General features: G+C 40.9%; 1 protein-coding gene across 2 annotated transcripts in view; it reads right to left on the bottom strand.

The window, feature by feature from the left end:
- Nucleotides 1–18,280, bottom strand: part of LOC128850264 (secretory carrier-associated membrane protein 1-like) — a 109,290-nt gene that overhangs the window by 47,488 nt on the left and 43,522 nt on the right. For both annotated transcript variants that reach the window (XM_054053273.1, XM_054053272.1), the window contains 3 exons: nt 10,813–10,911; nt 10,445–10,556; nt 6,347–6,475 (listed from right to left, as the gene is read on the bottom strand). In XM_054053273.1, coding sequence (XP_053909248.1) covers nt 6,347–6,475; nt 10,445–10,556; nt 10,813–10,911 — 340 coding nt within the window. The remainder of the gene's footprint in view (nt 1–6,346; nt 6,476–10,444; nt 10,557–10,812; nt 10,912–18,280) is intronic.

Below are 18,280 nucleotides of genomic sequence, written 5' to 3' on the forward strand. Positions count from 1 at the left end.
CTGTACAGGTCTTATAGTCCCTCACAAACCCTTATAGGATGCTAATATTGGTTTAGACTTAAGGTTATACTCTTGACTTAGAATTGTAACATTATAGGTAATAAACTAACTGTTTAAGTGCAGTTCTGAGTCCTACTCTGTCTCCATTGAGGTGTGAAACTGGGTCAGTCTCTTTCTTCCAGTATCGTTGCCTACAACGGGAAGGAGAGAGGAGAAAGTAACCTGTGCCCCAGATTCCCCTATCAACCATCCCAAGGCCATGAAGCCTCTTTTGATTGCCCTTGGTCTACACATTGCAGCTTCATCACATAGAAAACCACCCACATAGAAAAGCAGTAATGGGTAATAGTGCAAGGGCCATACCAGACTAGGGAGTTTCCTACGGATATTCTTAGAATCACATAATCATTAAGGTTGGAAAAGATGTAAAAAATTATAAGCTCCAACCATCATCCCAACACCACAAACTACACAATGTCCTGAAGCACCACGTCTAAACATTTTTTTAATACCTCCAGAGATGGTGACTCCACCGCTTCCCTGGGCAGCCTGTTCCAACTCTTCACCACTCTTTCAGTAAAAAATTTTTTCCTAATATCCAATCTAAACTTCCTCTGTCACAACTTGAGGTCATTTCCTTTTGTCCTGTCTCTTGTTACTTAGGAGACGAGACCAACACTCACCTTACTAGAACCTCCTTTCAGGTAGTTATAGAGAGCAATGAAGTCTCCCCTCGACCTCCTCTTTTCCAGACTAAACAATCCCAGTTCCCTCAGCCACTCCTCATAACACTTGTTCTCCAGCTCCTTCACCAGCTCCGTTGCCCTCCTCTGGACATGCTCCAGCAACTCGATGTCCTTGTAGTGAGGGGCTCAAAACTGAACACAGGATTCCCGGTACGGTCTCACCACTGTTGAGTACAGGGGCAGAATCACTTCCCTACTGCTGCTGGCCACACCATTTTTGATACAAGGCAGGATGCTGTTGGCCTTCTTGGCCACCTGGGCCACTGCTGGCTCGTGTTCAGCTGGCTGTCAACCAACATCCCCAGGTCCTTTTCCACCAGGCAGCTTTCCAGCCACTCTTCCCCAAGCCTACACAGGGCTGTTGTGTCCCAAATGCAGGACCCAACATTTAGCCTTGTTGAACCCCATACAATTGACCTCGGCCCATCGATCCAGCCTGTCCAGATCCCTTTGTAGAGCCTCCCTACCCTCAAGCAGATCAACACTTCTGCCCAGCTTAGTGTCATCCACAAACTTACTAAGGGTACATTAAATTCCTTCATCCTGATCATCAATAAAGATATTGAACAGAACTGGACCCAACACTGAGCCCTGGGGACACCACTTGTGACTGGCTGCCAACTGGATATAACTCTATTCACCACAATTCTCTGGGCTCTACCATACAGCCAATTTTTTACCCAGCAAAGAGAACATCTGTCCAAGCCATGAACTGCCAGCTTCTCTAGGAAAATACTGTGGGAGGCAGTGTCAATGGTCAAGGTAAATAACATCCGCAGCCTTTCCCTCATCCACTAGGCAGGTCACCTGGTCATAGAAGGAGATCAGGTTGGTAAAGGAGGACCTGCCTTTCATAAACCCATCCTGGCTAGGCCTGATCCCATGGCTATCCTGCACTTGCCTGGTGAGTGCACTCAGGATGAACTGCTCCATAATCTTCCCTGGTATCGAGGTCAGGCTGATAGGACTGTAGTTCTCCAGATCCTCCTTCCGGCCCTTCTTGTAGATGGGAATCACACTGGCCAGCCTTCAGTCGTCTGGGACCTCCCGTTAGCCAGGACTGCTGATAAATGATGGAGAGTGGCTTGGCAAGCTCCTCCACCAGTTCCCTCAGTACTCTTGAGTGACTCCCATCCTGCCCCATAGACTTGTGAGTGTCCAGGTGGCGTAGCTGAGTGCTTCCTCTTGGATTATGGCAGGGGAGGGTTTATCCTGCTCTCTGTCCCCGTCTTCCAACTCAGGGGCTGAATGCCCTGGGGATAACTGGTCTGACTATTAAAGACTGAGGCAAAGAAGGCATTAAGCACCTCAGCCTATTCCTCATCCTCAGTGGCAATGTTTCCATTAAAATCCAGTAAAGGATGGAGATTCTCCTTGTCTCTCTTTCTGTTGTTGATGTATTTGTAAAACCATTGTTTGTTGTCTCTTACAACAGTGGCCAGATTGAGTTCAAGCTGGGCTTTTGCCTTTCTGACTTTCTCTCTGCATGACCTAATGAGATCCCTGTACTCTTCCTGAGTCATCTACCCCTTCTTCCAGAAGTGGTAAACTCCTTTCTTCCCCGAGTTGCAGCCAAAGCTCTCTGTTCAGCCAGGCTGGTCATCTTCCCTGCTGGTTCATCTTGCGGCACAAGAGGACATCCTGCTCCTGTGCCTTTAAGACTTCCTTCTTGAAGAATGTCCAGCCTTCCTGGACCCCGTTGCCTTTCAGGACTGTCTCCCAGGAGACTCTCTCAACCAGTGACCTGAAAAGGCCCTCCGGAAGCCCATGGCAGTGGTTTTGCTGACCCCCCTCCTTACTTTACCAAGAATCGGAAACTGTCATTTCATGATCATTAAGCCCAAGACGGCCTCCGACCACCACATCTCCCACCAGTCCTTCTCTGTTTGTAAACAGCAGGTCAAGTGAGGCATCTCCCCTGGTAGGTTCGCTTACCAGCTGGGTCAAGCAGTTATCTCCCACACACTCCAGGAACCTCCTGAACTGTTTCTTCTCTGCTGTGTTGGATTTCCAGCAGATGTCCAGTACATTGAAGTCCTCCATGAGAACAAGAGGTAGTGATTGTGAGAGTTCTGCCTCTCACGTTCCCTGATACTCCTTAACCTTTTTGCTTCCTCCTTCAGCTCTGCCACCAGGCAGAGGAGATCATTCCCCTGATCATACTGAAAACAGCCCTTGTCTCTGCTGCCCTCTGGTATGAGTGATGGGCTCAGGCACCCCCTGCAGCCAGAGACCTGGACAGATGTATGTTTGCATGGGAGCTCTGTCTGGGTCGCCACGTTCCATCTGGCGATGGCTTTCAGGCAAGTGGAAACCATAGCTAGGCCCTCTTCTGGGAAGGTGATGACCACAAGCTGAGTTACTCTCTAGAGCCAGGAGGGGGCTGTGCCCTGCCCGCACACTCTGCCTGTGCGAACTGCCATGCAAACACATGTGGTCTGTGCCACACCTTTCTGCCACACCACACCCTGTTTGCCTGTCCTGTTTGCCATGCTCCTAGCCACTTGGGCTCCCTGGGGCTGCTCTTGTATGTGAGGGGGATTAGCCACTGTCACTTTGTCCCTGCCACACTGAGTTAGAGCTGCCACTCACTCATCAGGAGCCCTCCCTTTCCTACTCCTTCTCTCTCCCCATACTTTTGCTGTGGCATTTTTGCCACTTTGAGAAGAGTCTACCGGTGCAGTCCTCTGCTCCGGAGCCCTTTACCTTGGTGGCTTCACTGGTCCTTAACCCGGGCCCCAGGGAGGCAGCATACTTCCCTAAGGGGAGGATCTGTCTGGCATATCAGATCCTCTGTTCCCCTCAGAAGGGAGTTGTCCACAACTATAACCTGTCTTTTCTTCCTTGTGGAGGTGGTCTTGGTACAGGGGGTAGGCCTTTCTGACCTTGGCAGCACCTCTGGAGTAGATCGACCACCATCCTCATGTTCCATTGACTGACCATCCAACTCCAGAGCCTCATACCTGTTGTACAGAGGCACCTGGGAAGGCGAGGTGGGCAAGGAGGGCATTTGGCTGTCACCCCGAGCATGGACTTCCCTCTATTCACGCCTTTCCTTTGAGGTACTGCTTTCAGCCTGTTGGGGGAGGGATACAGGATCCCCTTGATGTTGTTTTTTTTCTGGTAGCTGTTCCAGTTTCTGTCTCAGGGAGGGCAGAGCCTGGTTCCACCAGTCTATCTCTTTCTCAGACTTCCCGATGACATTTAGCCTTTCTACTTCCTCTCGTAGCTTTGTCAGGCTGAGCAGATCATCCACCTGGTCACACCTCACACAGCTGTTCTCACTGCTGCCATCCCCTGTCAGAGAAAGGCTCTGGCACTCCCTGCAGCCTGGGACCTGGGTGGCTGCATGTTTTGTGGGAGCTCTGGGTAGCCACAGCAGTTCTGGTGAGTGCAGAGGACAGAGCTTTCTGCTGGGTGAATACCATAACTGGGCTCCTTCTGAGAGGGTGATGAGCACCAATTGTAGGGTGATAATGCCTTTCATGCATGCCCTTCTAAGAAAAGTGTCGTGCCACGCCCTGGTTGCTAGCCTTCCTTAGGCCACTTTTTACTGGTGTCAGGTTGGCCATGGTTACTTTGGCAATGCCCAGACCTTGTCAGCAGCTCCCATGAGAGCTGCCAGCTCCTGGCAGGTCTCTCTGTTGCCCTGGTGCTTCCCTGCCTCCAGAAAGCTCCCTGTACTCCAAGACCTGCCTCGGCTCCAGAGCAGCTTGTCTCAGCTCACCTTAGCTCACCTTAGCCATTGACCACTATTCTTTGAATATGATCATCCAACCAGTTTCTTATCTACTGAACAAGAAAGAATTGTCAAGATAATAAATATTCTGAAAAAAGACTCTTCAAAGATCTTTGCTTCCCCCTTAACTAATACTTAAATAAGTCCTACATCAACTTATTGGGAAAAAACCTTAAAGCAAAATGCCCACGTCAATGCATAAAGGGCTGAAGGAACTTGAAACACATTTCCTTCAGACAAATCATATTTTCCTCCAAGAGTCACCAGAAACAGAAAGCTTTATAGTTTTAAATAAAGTCCATTTAATGCATCTACATATCTTAGCACTGTTCCAAGAGGTTAGCAAAGACACTATTTTTAGAATTTGGATGTCTATGCCTCATAAAGCACAAGAATGGGTACAAATCCAAATTCCTACCTTCCTTTGATGAATAAGAGAAAGCTTACTAAGGGGTATTTTTTTTTAGCCTGAAATAGATTTTTGTCTTTCTTTTCCTTTATTATGACCTTTTCCTTCCTTCCTGAGTAATCCCTAAGTCACAGAGTATGAGAGCTAAAGAAGGAAAAGAGCAACAGGACTCCGTTAAAATCTCTGTGTACCTAGAAAAAAATCTGTCATGTTAGTATAAGAGCACAACTTGTATGCATTTTGTAACACTACAGCGTCACTGCTTCCTTTATTTATTGCCATAAGAAATGAAAACAGTATTAATATTCCAATTCTTGCTGCTCAACTTCACCTTGTTTGAAACATACAGCACTTTTAGGACTCAGTCCTGCAAATGGCCAGCATTAGTAACTACTAAAATTTTGGAGTACTTGATCTTAGATTTCATATAAAACTTAAATATCTGACAGATTTATGGAAATGACTAGTGCCATATTTTAAAGATTAATGACCCAACAATGAATACAGAAGGCTGTGGATTACAATGAGGTGGAATTCACTTGATTTAATGCTGACTGCTCATTTTATGTTTTTCAATTACATGGTTCAATCACAGTAATAACATTACTAGATTAACGGGTAAAATTATGCAGATTTGCTAACTAAAACTGGAGCCCTGAAAAAAATACAGAAGAGTTCTGAAATTCACATTCCCTTAGTACGTTAAAAATATATTAATGGCATCAAAGCACCTAAATCACTGGAATTTCATCACTCAGAATATTTATTAGGCTTTCTCATCACACTTGACAAGAAGAAACAAATGTTGTAGCATTTGTACATTTGGTTCATCCAGCATTTCTCCAGTCAAAACACAGCACTTGAATGAGGGCAAAATTAACCCCACAAAGACTGTGTAGAGCATTCTTAGTGTACAAAAGATAGTTGTAACATGGACTGATTCATCTAATTTACACTACTTTTTAAAACAGACTAAAATTATATTTATTAAGTCTCCACTATAGACTAAAACTATGTTAAACTATATAAAACTATGTCTATTATAAACCAAATGGATATTACACTTCTTAAACTCACAAGTCTATTATCACTGACTGTGAATTATATTTCTTAATATATAAGCTGTTTTTAAAAACAGTAAAATTATTTCTAAGGTAATAAACAGTCAAAGCTTATTTTGACCAGGGATAACCAGGATATTTAACCAGGGATATTTAAAACACAAAACTGCAATATACTATAACCAAACTTCCTTAGGGTAATCCTCTCTCTTTTTTTCTACAGAAGTTTCTATGAAATAATTCAATACTTTTATAATTGAAACTAACAAAAAGATTTCACTTCAACATTTGACTTCTGGATTTAAAACAAATGTTGCAAAAGCCAAAGTAGCCGGTACGTATCACCAAGTTCAAATAGGCACTTTGTTTTTTCTTATAAAAAAATACTTACACATCCACAAATAGTACATAATCTTTACTGTCTTCTGGAATTCTACAGGAATGTCTACAGAAAAGTCCTGGTAGAAACATGGGCCCACTGGAAAATTGTCAGGAAGAGGTGGCCAATTATTTTTTCTACCTGAAAAAAAAAAAAAAAAAAGAAAGAAAGAAAAACCCCATGCTTTATAATCAGTTTTAATCTCTGTATACTAGAAAGAGATATGCTTTTGGTCTTGTTCAAATTACTTAATGTACAAGTTTCACAAGTATATGGATAACATGAGCTACCAAAACCCAAGAATTTTATTAGGAATTCTCCAATACTGAAAATAAACTTCAGATATAAAATAAAAATGAAGTGCAGACAGATCAAGGAAAATGCAATATGTTATCTATGTAAAAGACTAAGCAGTCATCTGAGAGTTCCTATAAAGTAATGAGAAAAGAGAATTCTTCACAAAACAGTTTCTCAGAGGTTCCTCAGCTTTTAAATGCACATTTCCCTAAGTCCCGCCATACTCTCATACTTTGTGGAACACAAAGACTGGGGACTGAAAAGTATTCTTTATTCTCAGAATCCTGATATTTTTAACACCTGGATATCTCTAACACCTTGAACTAGTTCCTAATACAGTTTACAGTCAAAGCTTTACCTAAAACCCCTAAGCCTGAAGTAAGACAGCTATTTAAATCATCTAAACTTCTTTTTTTGTTACAGGAAGATGCCCTACAGCATCAATATATTTTGATACAGTTGTGTGACAGAGAACACCACAAAGGACAACACAGTATAAGACACTTTGATTTTCTGTATGCCAATCTGCTCACACACTAGAGTATACATTCTGCTAAACACAAGTCATACCAAGTACAGACTCGGAGATTCAACTGAATAACAAACCTTTACCATAGCATTTCAAATTCTGGATGCAAGAGATACATCACCATATTCCAAAAGTGGAGCTGAACTAGAGACTAACCTAAAGTCACCTTTATTTGAAATTCTGACAAGGTTTTGCTTGCAATTTCTATCTTCAACAATATCTTTACTAGTAGTTCATCTGGTAAGAACAGAAAACTTGCACAGCTTACACATTTGCATTCTTTCTTATCTTTTCCCTGCTCAGACAAGATGAAGCAGATAGTTATGTCCAAACGGGTCCAAGGCACTAATTATCTGTTAAATTTTCTGCCTCTTCCACTGAATATTTTTTATCAAGCCTTTTAGAGCAGAGGATTTACAGAGGGAGCATACAGAAGGTAATCAAGTCCATATTAAAATCTACTTTGGGATTTCTTATATGAAAAGTATCTGATAATAATTCAGATCTTCATCCGGCAGTATATGGTTGTTTCTTTCAGGACCAATAGTTGCAAGACAGAGTCTCAGAAAAAAACAGGTATCTTTTAATAGTTGAAGTTCATATTTAGGAATTTTATTTGATGTGCTTTCCCATCCCTGTGGCACACTTTTCAAAATCTTCAACTAAGACTTGAAAGACAGTTTGGTGAGACAGTTTGAGATCAAAACCAAAGCAGTCTTTTTCTAAATATACTTTGGATACTTATATTCCAAGACTGTATCTTGATGAGCAAAGAGCTAGCTCAGAGTTATTTCAGTCAACACAAGTTACCCTCAAGGCTTATTTAACATAACTTGAATGGCATGCCTACACCATGAATGCAGACACCCCCAAACCCACTTCATGCAAGCCCAGAAAGGGATTTTCAGGCATGCCCACATGACCTAGCTGAAACAAGAAGCGGCACACTTTAATAAGCTCAAGTGCAATACTGCACATGACCTGGGCAGAGAAGACCGAAGGCACTGAGCTGAGCAGACCTACCAGCTTGAAGATCTTTGCATTACAGTCAATTGCATATGACAATAGCATTTTAGATGTGCAGCCAGCATCTTAAATTGAATGCAAATAGCTAGGGTACTGTTGCAAAAGACCTTGCCATCCAATCAAAACATCTGTACAGTGTTTCCAAAGGAGTTCAAATGAGTGTGCAAAAGAAAAAAAAATCAAAAGGAAAAGAATATTGTTCTTAGTGACAACATACAACTTCTCATTTGCAGCATTTTATGCAGTCATTAATATCCTCTTTAAAGCTTTATGAGCTCTCTCTTCTCTATTCACAGAATCACAGAATCACAGAATCACAAGGTTGGAAAGGACCCATTGGATCATCGAGTCCAACCATTCCTAATATTCAGCTTCCTTAAAGAAACCTTTAGATTCTTCGTGGACTCCTCAAGCACTTTGATATGAAAAACTGCAACCTAATAACACAGAAAATACCCGTTTTAGAAATATCCTGAAACATGCATGGGGTATCAGAGTTACGTTCCCTACAACATAGATGAACAAAACTGTCCCTGAAGCCTGGAAGAGACAAGTAATCAATCCAGACCATCAATATAAGTTAGTGAAATTAGATGAAGAGCAATATGTGGAGAAAGAAATGAAAAAAAAAAAAACCAACCAAAAAAAACATTATCTGGGAGAAGAGGTACAGAGATTTAATAAAGAGATTGAAAAGAATACTGAGAAAGTAAAAATGGTTTAATGTAGGGACAATATCACCATGACTTTTTTCCTTAGATGAATAGCAACTCCTCATTCCCAGATTCTAGCATATGACTGGCATAAAATTCATTGAGAATTTGAATTACTAAGTGATTATGCAATCTGGAGCTGTACTGATCTACTTCTAGTAAAATACCTTCACTTAAGAGGATGAAAATCTTCTCATTTGTGAAATTGCAGTACGAAAACTGATGGTTTCACACAGCACACTTACAGTTTGTGGCAAAGTGAGATACAGATCTTGACTATATATTCCAAAGAATCATATGAAAAATTAACGAAATATTAATAATAGCATAAATCTTTCTGCTATTTGCATAGAATATTGTGTCTGCAACATAGCAAAAGATAAAAAAATGTTTCAAAACAGGAAAGTTGTCCTACAGCTATAAATACTGACAGAAGAGAAATCGGAGATTATACTGTCCCAGTTTAGACCTCTCTCCCACTCTGATCAGCAGCTAAATGCAAGGCAGTTGCAGTCCCAGTCCCCCTTTCTCCCCAGAGAAATAGGAAAGGGAAATGAGAGAGACTTGTGGGTTAGAAACTAAAACTAAAACAGCTTTAATGAAACAACAACAATACAGTAATACTAATAAAAATTAATATATAGAAATATACAAAAACAAACTGAACTCCCCCATAGGGAACACGGTCACAGCTGATGCGTCACAGTGTGGGGAAAGTCCCAAGCTGGACTCAGCTGGATGGAGTTGGGCTCGGGAACTGGATTCAGGAACTCACGGATTGGGATCGGGAGCAGACAGATGGATGAGGTCCTCACTGGATGTCAGCCATCGAAGAAGAGGGCTTGACCCTCGGGATCCCTCAGTTTTATACCCAGTATGACATCTATGGGATGGAATCCTCTGTTGGTTAGTTTGGGGTCACCTGTCCTGTCTGCCCCTCCCTACAGGTGTGACCCTTTTTTGCCCCTTTTACTTATGGCATCCACCAGCTCGAGGATGGCCTTGGTTTCTATAGGAATAAGTATAAGCAATAGCCTCTCTGCATAACTTTCATCCCATTTACTCAGTGATAACTATAGATATTAAGTGCCATTCCTTCTAGAGACAGATAATGTCTGAAAACCACAGAGTAGTAACCGAAGTTACTTAGATGAGGCTTAGCTGAAAAATTAGAAAACTGGTTATGCTTTAGCTCAAACCAGAACAATTACTTATAAAGTTAGTTTTATTTTTTCTCAAACTGCTCCATTTCTATTCAGTAGCATTACTTGGACATTAATCTAGAATAAAAATAGCTGACAGTAGATGTACAATGTATGTTACAATGTAACATAGGTCACATTTAAATTTTTTGCTGTGAAAATTTGTGCAGGCCAGGCCAGTTTTTATTCACTGTATGCACTGTCCCAAAGGAGATACATTTTTTTTTTTCCTGAAGACATTATAAAAACCCCTCTTTGATCTATTTCACAATGTCACTTTAAAACAGTTTCTAAGAAAAAGTGAAATTTCTACAATTTAAAAAAGTATTTTTTTCATGCATACCCCCCTGCTGACTGAGACTCTGCATTTCCCTTTCTCTGCGATCTAGTTCAGCTGCTTTTCTTTCCAGTTCTTCTTGACGCTTTAGCAGTTCTGCCTGGGCCAAGGCATGCTCCTGAACAAAAATATTGATAAAAAATAAAAACACAAAATAAATATTCTAAGTCTATTTTCCATAATTATGCATCTCCAGTTATGGACGGAGATTGACCTAATATTACATGAATACATGCAGTAACTGATTACATAAAGACAGTATTAATTTTCATAAATAATCAGGAAAGCAATGCTTATTTAGAAAAGACACTATTCCATAAGTGTATCTATATGATTATAATTGAAAGGAACCTAATGCCCAAAAGTGGACAAACCTTTGCAATTTGTGTGTAAGCAGCTGGTTCTTCTGTTGGGTTCATTATTGCTGGCTGAGTACTGGGTACATGAGGCATTTTCACATTTCCTGGAGTAGGCTAAGAAAACAAGAGACAGTTATAGAGAGAGTCTCCTATTCTAATAAACATCTTTTCATTAACTCTGTACAAACTAATCAAAGGCTTATATCACAAGAGAAGCAATGTACTGTATTAATTTTTCCAATTCAGTATCCACAGTCTATTGCCTAACTGTTCCACTAGTATGTGCTGTAGTATCTAGTTTCAAGTACCACTAGGAATTTGGTCACTTGGTCATTACCTATAAGAAAACATCTTACAAGAAGCTGTTAGTAGTTCAGGGTTTTTTTCAATTTTGTGTTTTGGGGTTTTTTTTAAACTCTCTTTGCTTAATCCTGTTTCTCATCTCCTCTGATTTTCTCCACATCTCTCTGTCATACACAGTGTTAACCAGTACCTATCAAACAAAGGAAATTACTACTGCCTAGATTAAAGTTATCAACTGAACTTTACCAAAGTAGATCAGTATAGCCTTACTATGATGTGATTTTATTCTTAAATATACTTGGGAGAAAACTACAATTTATATCTATCTTTGTGTAGAGCTTGCAACATGACTTCCCTGTTCTATGATCTTTTGAGACAGAGAACCACTTGTTCCTAATAAGACTGAAATCAAGAACAAAAATATGGTGAGAAATACGATGTTTTAAATATAAAGCACCTTAAAACAAAGCAGGAATCAAATGAATACCAATAATTTGGCAAATTATGACTTGGTCCAACTTATCTTTTTAACTGTGGTGGGTTGAACCTGGCTGGATGGCTCCTCTTCTGACTGCCATGCAGCGTTTTTTCTCCCCTTCTTAAATATGTTATCCCAGAGGTGCTACCACCATCACTGTTTGGCTCAGCCTTGGCCAGTGGTGGGTCCATGTTGTAGCCAGCTGGCACTGGCTCTATCGGACACGGGAAACTTCTAGCAGCTTCTCACAGAAGCCACTCCTGTAGCCTCCCTTCTACCAAAACCTTGGCATGCAAACCCAATGCACCACCCACCTTTTGAAAGGTACAAATGCAATACACTGAGGAGAAAACATAGTGCCTGAGTAAACTCCACCTCTGTTTGTAATATTGCAGCACATTTCAGCAACATCAGCTGATTCCAGCATTTCTTTCCACCTTACACATCAGATCCTAACAGAAGACTGAACTATCAAAGCTGTCTCCTTTCTCAGAAATACTCAGTGATTTAAGCTTTTCATCAGAAGAAAGATTACTCAGTGTTCTAGGATGAAGACAAAGTTGGTTAAAGACAGTTAATACTGCTGCTCCTTACGTCGAAGCATTCTGTAATAAGAATAAAGGTCTCTTGTACAAGAACTCCTACAAAAACTAGACAACCATCTTATCATCCGCTTCATATATAAGATATAAAACCTCCACCAGAGTAACAAATATCTACTGAACAAAAACTCTGTATTATGCATTGTAGGCCAGAACAATTCTACAAAATCCCCCCAAAAGTCTGATTATTGTAGCTCTGTAGCTAAAGCAGCAACAGCTTTGAAAGCATAACTGCTAGGCAGCTGCCTGCTAGACTAATGAGCAAGATTACCCACAGTCTCCAGTAAGGACTCCAGTAGCCCTTCACAGACACCTGTAATAGTGTTTAAAGGTGGATTGGCAGACTAGAAAATATTTGAACAATGAATTCAAAGATACTTATCCTTGAAAGACACTGTCCAAACAGCCTGCAGTGCTGCTAATGACTGGAACATGCATGCATGCTTATGAATAAAGGAACCAATTAAAAAGCTTATTAGAGATACATAATCAAAGATGCTAGCCAACAACATATATGATAAATGACATTAATATAAGGAACTAATTACATACAAGATTCTTTGGATTCAGATTTCTGCATTGTTTAGATTCCACTGTATGCTAGCTGGCCACCTATACAGTGTTAGAATTGCTGTCCACTACACACATATCTAAGTAAAAGCCTGTGCTCCCTGGAAGAAGAGAAACTAAATCAGTGATTTGTAGCAGGGCTGTGCATCCTGGAATCCTAAGGAAGTCAAGGTGGGCTAGGGGATAAAAGCTGTTAAGAGATGTTATAAAAGCTACCTCTTCCAGAAGACTCTGAGACATGGCTCTACACATCATGGCCCAGACCCTGGACTCCCTTACTCACTTCTAGCTCAGACTTTGAGTCTTCCCAGTGACAAGTTTTCCTCCTATTTGCCAGCTAGTCCAGCTTGAAGTTTGCTAGTGAATTACACATATATACACAGAGGAAAACACGCTGGTCCCTCAAGTTGCTGGCACCACAGATAGATAAGCCCTATGGCCCATGGTTCCTCCAGCTGCTGACACATAGATGCTCAGTTGTTGACACCACAGATATACAGACCACTACTACTTGGGGTCCGACCAGATTGCTTGCACCTAATTCACTCACTCTAGTCTCTCCAGTTGCTGGCACCTAGACTTTGCAGCACTCACAGATGGTGTAGAGTGAAATTTCACAAAAAAAATAGTTTAGAAAGGATTTAACAATAACTGCAGTGATTAGATGCATAGCTGTCAGACAAGTGTATTGACTGGTAGCAACTTACATGCAAACAGCCCCTTTTATCCATCCTCTTCACTAGTCTCCCTGTTCCTCTCCAGTCCCCAATTGTTCCATACCTTTGACTATTCCCCTAAATAATCCTTAATAGGTTTTGCATAGTCCCACAGGCTTCCCTCAACTATCCATAATATTCATGTTTATCTTTTTTCACCCTTCTTATCAATTACGAAGTCCAGGTTGAACCTCTTCAAATCTACACTTGCCATTTTATTTAATGGCTCATCAATTAGTGGCTGAAGAGTTTTACTCTTAGTTTATGCCTCTGTTAGCACTTATCTGGCTTGTGTTTCTGTCTGGTTCTGTTTATCACTTTCCCTGTTATTTATTACCCCCTTTAAACTGAAAAGGTCTATAACCTTAATGAAACAGATGTTCTCATATCCCACATATCCTTACAGTAACCAGTATGACTGACTTAAGTATTTGGACAGTCATGACCATCAAGAGGTTTGCAATTGAAAGGTTACTGTGACTTTTTCAGGGATAGTATGTGATTAGGAATTAATTGCCCCTTTGGACACTCTGTAATAATATGACTGGGATTATGATCTTCCTTCAGGTCTCAGCCCCCCCCAAAACCTTACAGCCATATCACTATAGTAACATGAAGGAGGACACTTCAGGCTTATTTCTTCAAGCACTGCAGTGCTAGGAAGCAGCTGCCCTGTGTCTCGTGTTGTGAGATCTGTGCACTGCAGTCCATTATTTAATGTAGGAATGACTCAACAGTCAAGGCAACTTCCATGTCTGTTTGAAGGCTAAAGTCCCTGTATGTGTAGAGTTCTGCTAAAAGAAAAACAACCACCCAAAAAAAAAAACAAACCCAAAAAAGAAACCCTATCAACCAACAAATATTTATGATTAGTAGACTTACCTGCCATTCCCTTCTACTTGCCCAGTAAAGAACTTGTACCTTCTGACCTCTTAATTTCTTGAGCCCTTTTAAGAACTTTTTCTACAGTGAGTGTAACAACCATCACTTTTCCTTCCTCTGTATAAGGCAAGCTGAGGTACATTCCAGTTCATGCTTCAGCAATTTTCCATTTAGTTTTCTTAACACTCAGCTCAATACTACCTATTTCCAACAAGTTATTGCTTCTCTAAAGCATATACTATTAAGAATTCAAGTTTAGGTTGCTTCTTTTGTAACGAAACAATTATTTTAGCTTTTTCCTACATCTTTATCTTCTATTAGTACTCTTACAACCTTAAAGATGGTGGAAGCTTCCCGCTTCAGGGAATGAAAATTTCCCAAGTTGTTCTGCAAGTTTTTCCTCAGAGCTTTGAGCTTGCCTTAGTTTCACACTTAGCTTGCCAGAGCTTAAACTACTAAGTTTTCTTTCAAAACAGTTTCCAGTTTTCTCAAGACTGTCTTACCCCAGTAGCACACTTGACACCGTTTAAATTGAAAGCAGCAAAAAGCCAGTCTCTTATGGTACATCTAAAAGTAGCTATTTTTGAGCTACAGTAGATATATCTACAGCATTAGTTTAAGCTATTATGTATTCATTACGCAATAAATTATGTAAGAAAAAATAGAAGAGCTTGTAAGAGTCAGAAGTAGTAAGAAAAGGATAAGAAAAAATGTGTATGTGCCTCAACATCTGTTGTTAATTTTTGCTGGGTATCACTCCAGAATTTCTGCTGGGTTGATTGTGGGAATAAGTCTGAATGTGGGAATAAAAGATAAGTACAGGAATGGGGCTGAATGTGGGGAGAAATGGGACTGGGTGCTTCCACCCCCCTCCTTGCCATGGGCTGAGTACAAGGCTTTCAACCAAATGGAATGCACCAAGGGCATCTGAAGTGGGGGAAGAGATGCCCTTGGTAGGTGTAGTCATCTCCTGCTATCAGCAAGGCCCTTGTGAGGACAGGAGCCTAATTATTTTCTAAGAAGATGGACTGCAGCTGCTGCTCTGACAACTAAGCCTCCAGATGGACTGTGCTCATCATTGTAGTATCATTACAATACTAAAACACACCTCCACAACAAAGGCTGCCCGCCTCCTCCCTGCCTCCAAGGCAAACCACTCCTCTCATGGCCACACCTGCTGGGTGTGTACAGTTGAGTTTTGGAACTCAAAGTGAGAATTCTTTCTCCACCAGTCAGCAGGGTTTGATGTAGTGACTGCACTCACTCAAGCTTTCAAGCTTACTATAAATAGTTTAGAACAAAGGAAAAGTTTGGCAAAAGAAGGGAAACAAATGTCACCGAAACTCTAGGGATCAGCTGATGGGCTGAATCCCATCTTACCCCTCCTCTCCCCTTCCCCCTGACTTCATCATGGTAAGAGGGTAGAGGGGAAAATATGATCCTTCCCCCTCTCTGGATTCCATGGGGTAAGCACTTTTTGTTATGTGTGCTAAATAAACATCGAAACATCAAACTAATTAACATCAAGCTAAGTGTTGTTATCACTCTGTACTTTAACCCTATCTACTATGTCATCTTTACTTGCATCTGTTATTGCTACGCGTGTATCATTGCTTGTTGTGTTCTTGTATGCGTTTGGGTGTTGGATCATAAACAGGGTTGTTAATGTATTTTCACAAAGAACAGTATCTTCTCTGCAGCCACTCCTGAACCTTATTAAGTCATGACCTGTTATTCTTAATAAAATCAACTGGTTTGTACAAGTCTCTGCAGTCTCTCATAGCTATTTAGACAAACAGTAAGGCAGATGATTCTTTGCAGAATTAAAAAGGTAATACAAAGCATAGTCCACAATTTTATTTACACAAGTGTCTCACATCAATTTCCAAATATACAGTAAGCAGAGGTTTGCTCTAATAGGCATCTCTAAAGTCAGCTTAATTAAGAATTAAGCTAAATTCATAAAAAAGCTCCAAACCAATTCCAATAAAAATCATAGAATCATAGAATGGTTTGACTTGGATGGGACCTTAAAGTTCTAGTTCCAACCCCCCTGCCATGGGCAGGGACACCTCCCACCAGATCAGGCTGCTCAAGGCCCCATCCAACCTGGCCTTGAACACTTCCAGGGATGGGGCATCCATGACTTCCCTGGGCAACCTCTTCCAGTGCCTCACCACTCTCATGATGAAGAATTTCTTCCTAATGTCTTATCTAAATCTTCCCCCCTCCAATTTAAAGCCATTCCCTCTTGTCCTATCACTCCATGTCCTTGTAAACAGTCCCTTCCCCAGCTTTCTTGTAGGCCCCTTTCAGGTACTGGAAGGCTATAAGGTCTCCCTGGAGCCATCACTGCTCCAGGCTGAACAACCTCAACTCTCTCAGCCTGTCCTCATATGGAAGGTGCTCCAGCCCTCTGATCCTTTTGTCTCAGAAGTAGATGGGTAGACATAGGCTTCTCATGTGGCTTCAGGGCAGCAGAAGTCAAGCCTCTTTCTTCCTTTCTAATTTAACAGTTCAATCCATCCTTCTGGAACCTAGAATACTTGGCCCCACATCAGGCATAATTAAAATTTTATAACAAGATTTCATTGGTGTTTCTTACCTGAGAAAAATGTCACAGTCAACCTGTAAGAATTCTTTCATTTCCTCATCTCATACTTACTGAAGCAGTCTGGCTTATCTATATATCAGGCAATGCTGTAGAATTCTGCCCTAATTCATACATAATTTACTATGTATAATAAATGGAACAGATACATTTTGATTCCCTTATTGATTAGCATACACGTGGGATTGCTGGGAAGAGGTGCTGCTGGTTTTATTACACAGCATGTTGCTTGTTGGAACACAGCAAACTAATTACACATTAGGGGGAAAAAAATTCACTGCAAGAACTGCTAAACACTGTGACAGGTTGCCCAGTGAGATCACAGGATCTCCATCCCTGGATATATTCAAAACTCACCAGGACAAGATGCTGAGCAATGTGACTTAGTGACTAACTTTGAATAGGGAAGACTGAAAAAGATGACCTCCAGAGGTTCCTTGTAACCTATGACTCAGCACTTATTTTGTTATAGCTGTTTGTCCATGGGGTGTTGGTTGCCTGTCCCAGTGCTATTGGTGGCTTAGGGATTTGAGTATGGAAGAAAGATACCCAACTGACTTAAAGTCTAGATAGGATTGACAAGACATTCGTAGCAAGACAGATGTTTGGCAATTCTGTATTCTTAAGGGTGTAACTAAGCACTCAGACTTCTATTGTAAAGACTGCAATAACCTCCAGCCATCACTGAATAATATTATATCATAATATACCACCCACATTTGGCCAGGGGAACCAAGTGGATTGTTTTTAGAAAGACTTTACTTCACATATCCATGGTCTTTGACCTTCACTGACAGATTATGATAAGATACTCATAACCTAAAATTTAACCAACCTCTCTCTACAGCACTCCTTTTTGACCCTACCCCAAATTGTACTTCTGGGATAGATAATTTTATTTCATGCCTTGCTGTCACAGCTGCACTAGGAGAAAAAGCAAATTAGTATGACCTGTCCTGAATAGGTTGGCTGGAGATAAATGCTCAAAAGTAGTTCTCTCTTGAATAGATTTTTCTCATGTGGGTGAAGTAGTCTATTCACTGGGAGGGGGGCACAGATGACACAACTTCCAAAACAAGCCAGGTGTAGCTGATCAATTTGATTTCTTGTAAACACTTCAACTGTATGTGGATGCAAGACAGAAGGAGAGGAGCGATCCAGGAATTTACTGAAAAAAACTCATTGAAATATGCCCCCTTAAAAGCAATAACAAAAAACTCCCAACATCTCTAGTAATGATTTTTTTTCAAAAATTTAATACATTAGTTTGAAAGTGCATGCTATACGCATTATTGTGTCTATACACGTTATACATATATAC

This window comes from Cuculus canorus, chromosome W (assembly GCF_017976375.1).
Source record: "Cuculus canorus isolate bCucCan1 chromosome W, bCucCan1.pri, whole genome shotgun sequence".
NCBI classification, from domain to species: Eukaryota; Metazoa; Chordata; class Aves; order Cuculiformes; family Cuculidae; genus Cuculus; species Cuculus canorus.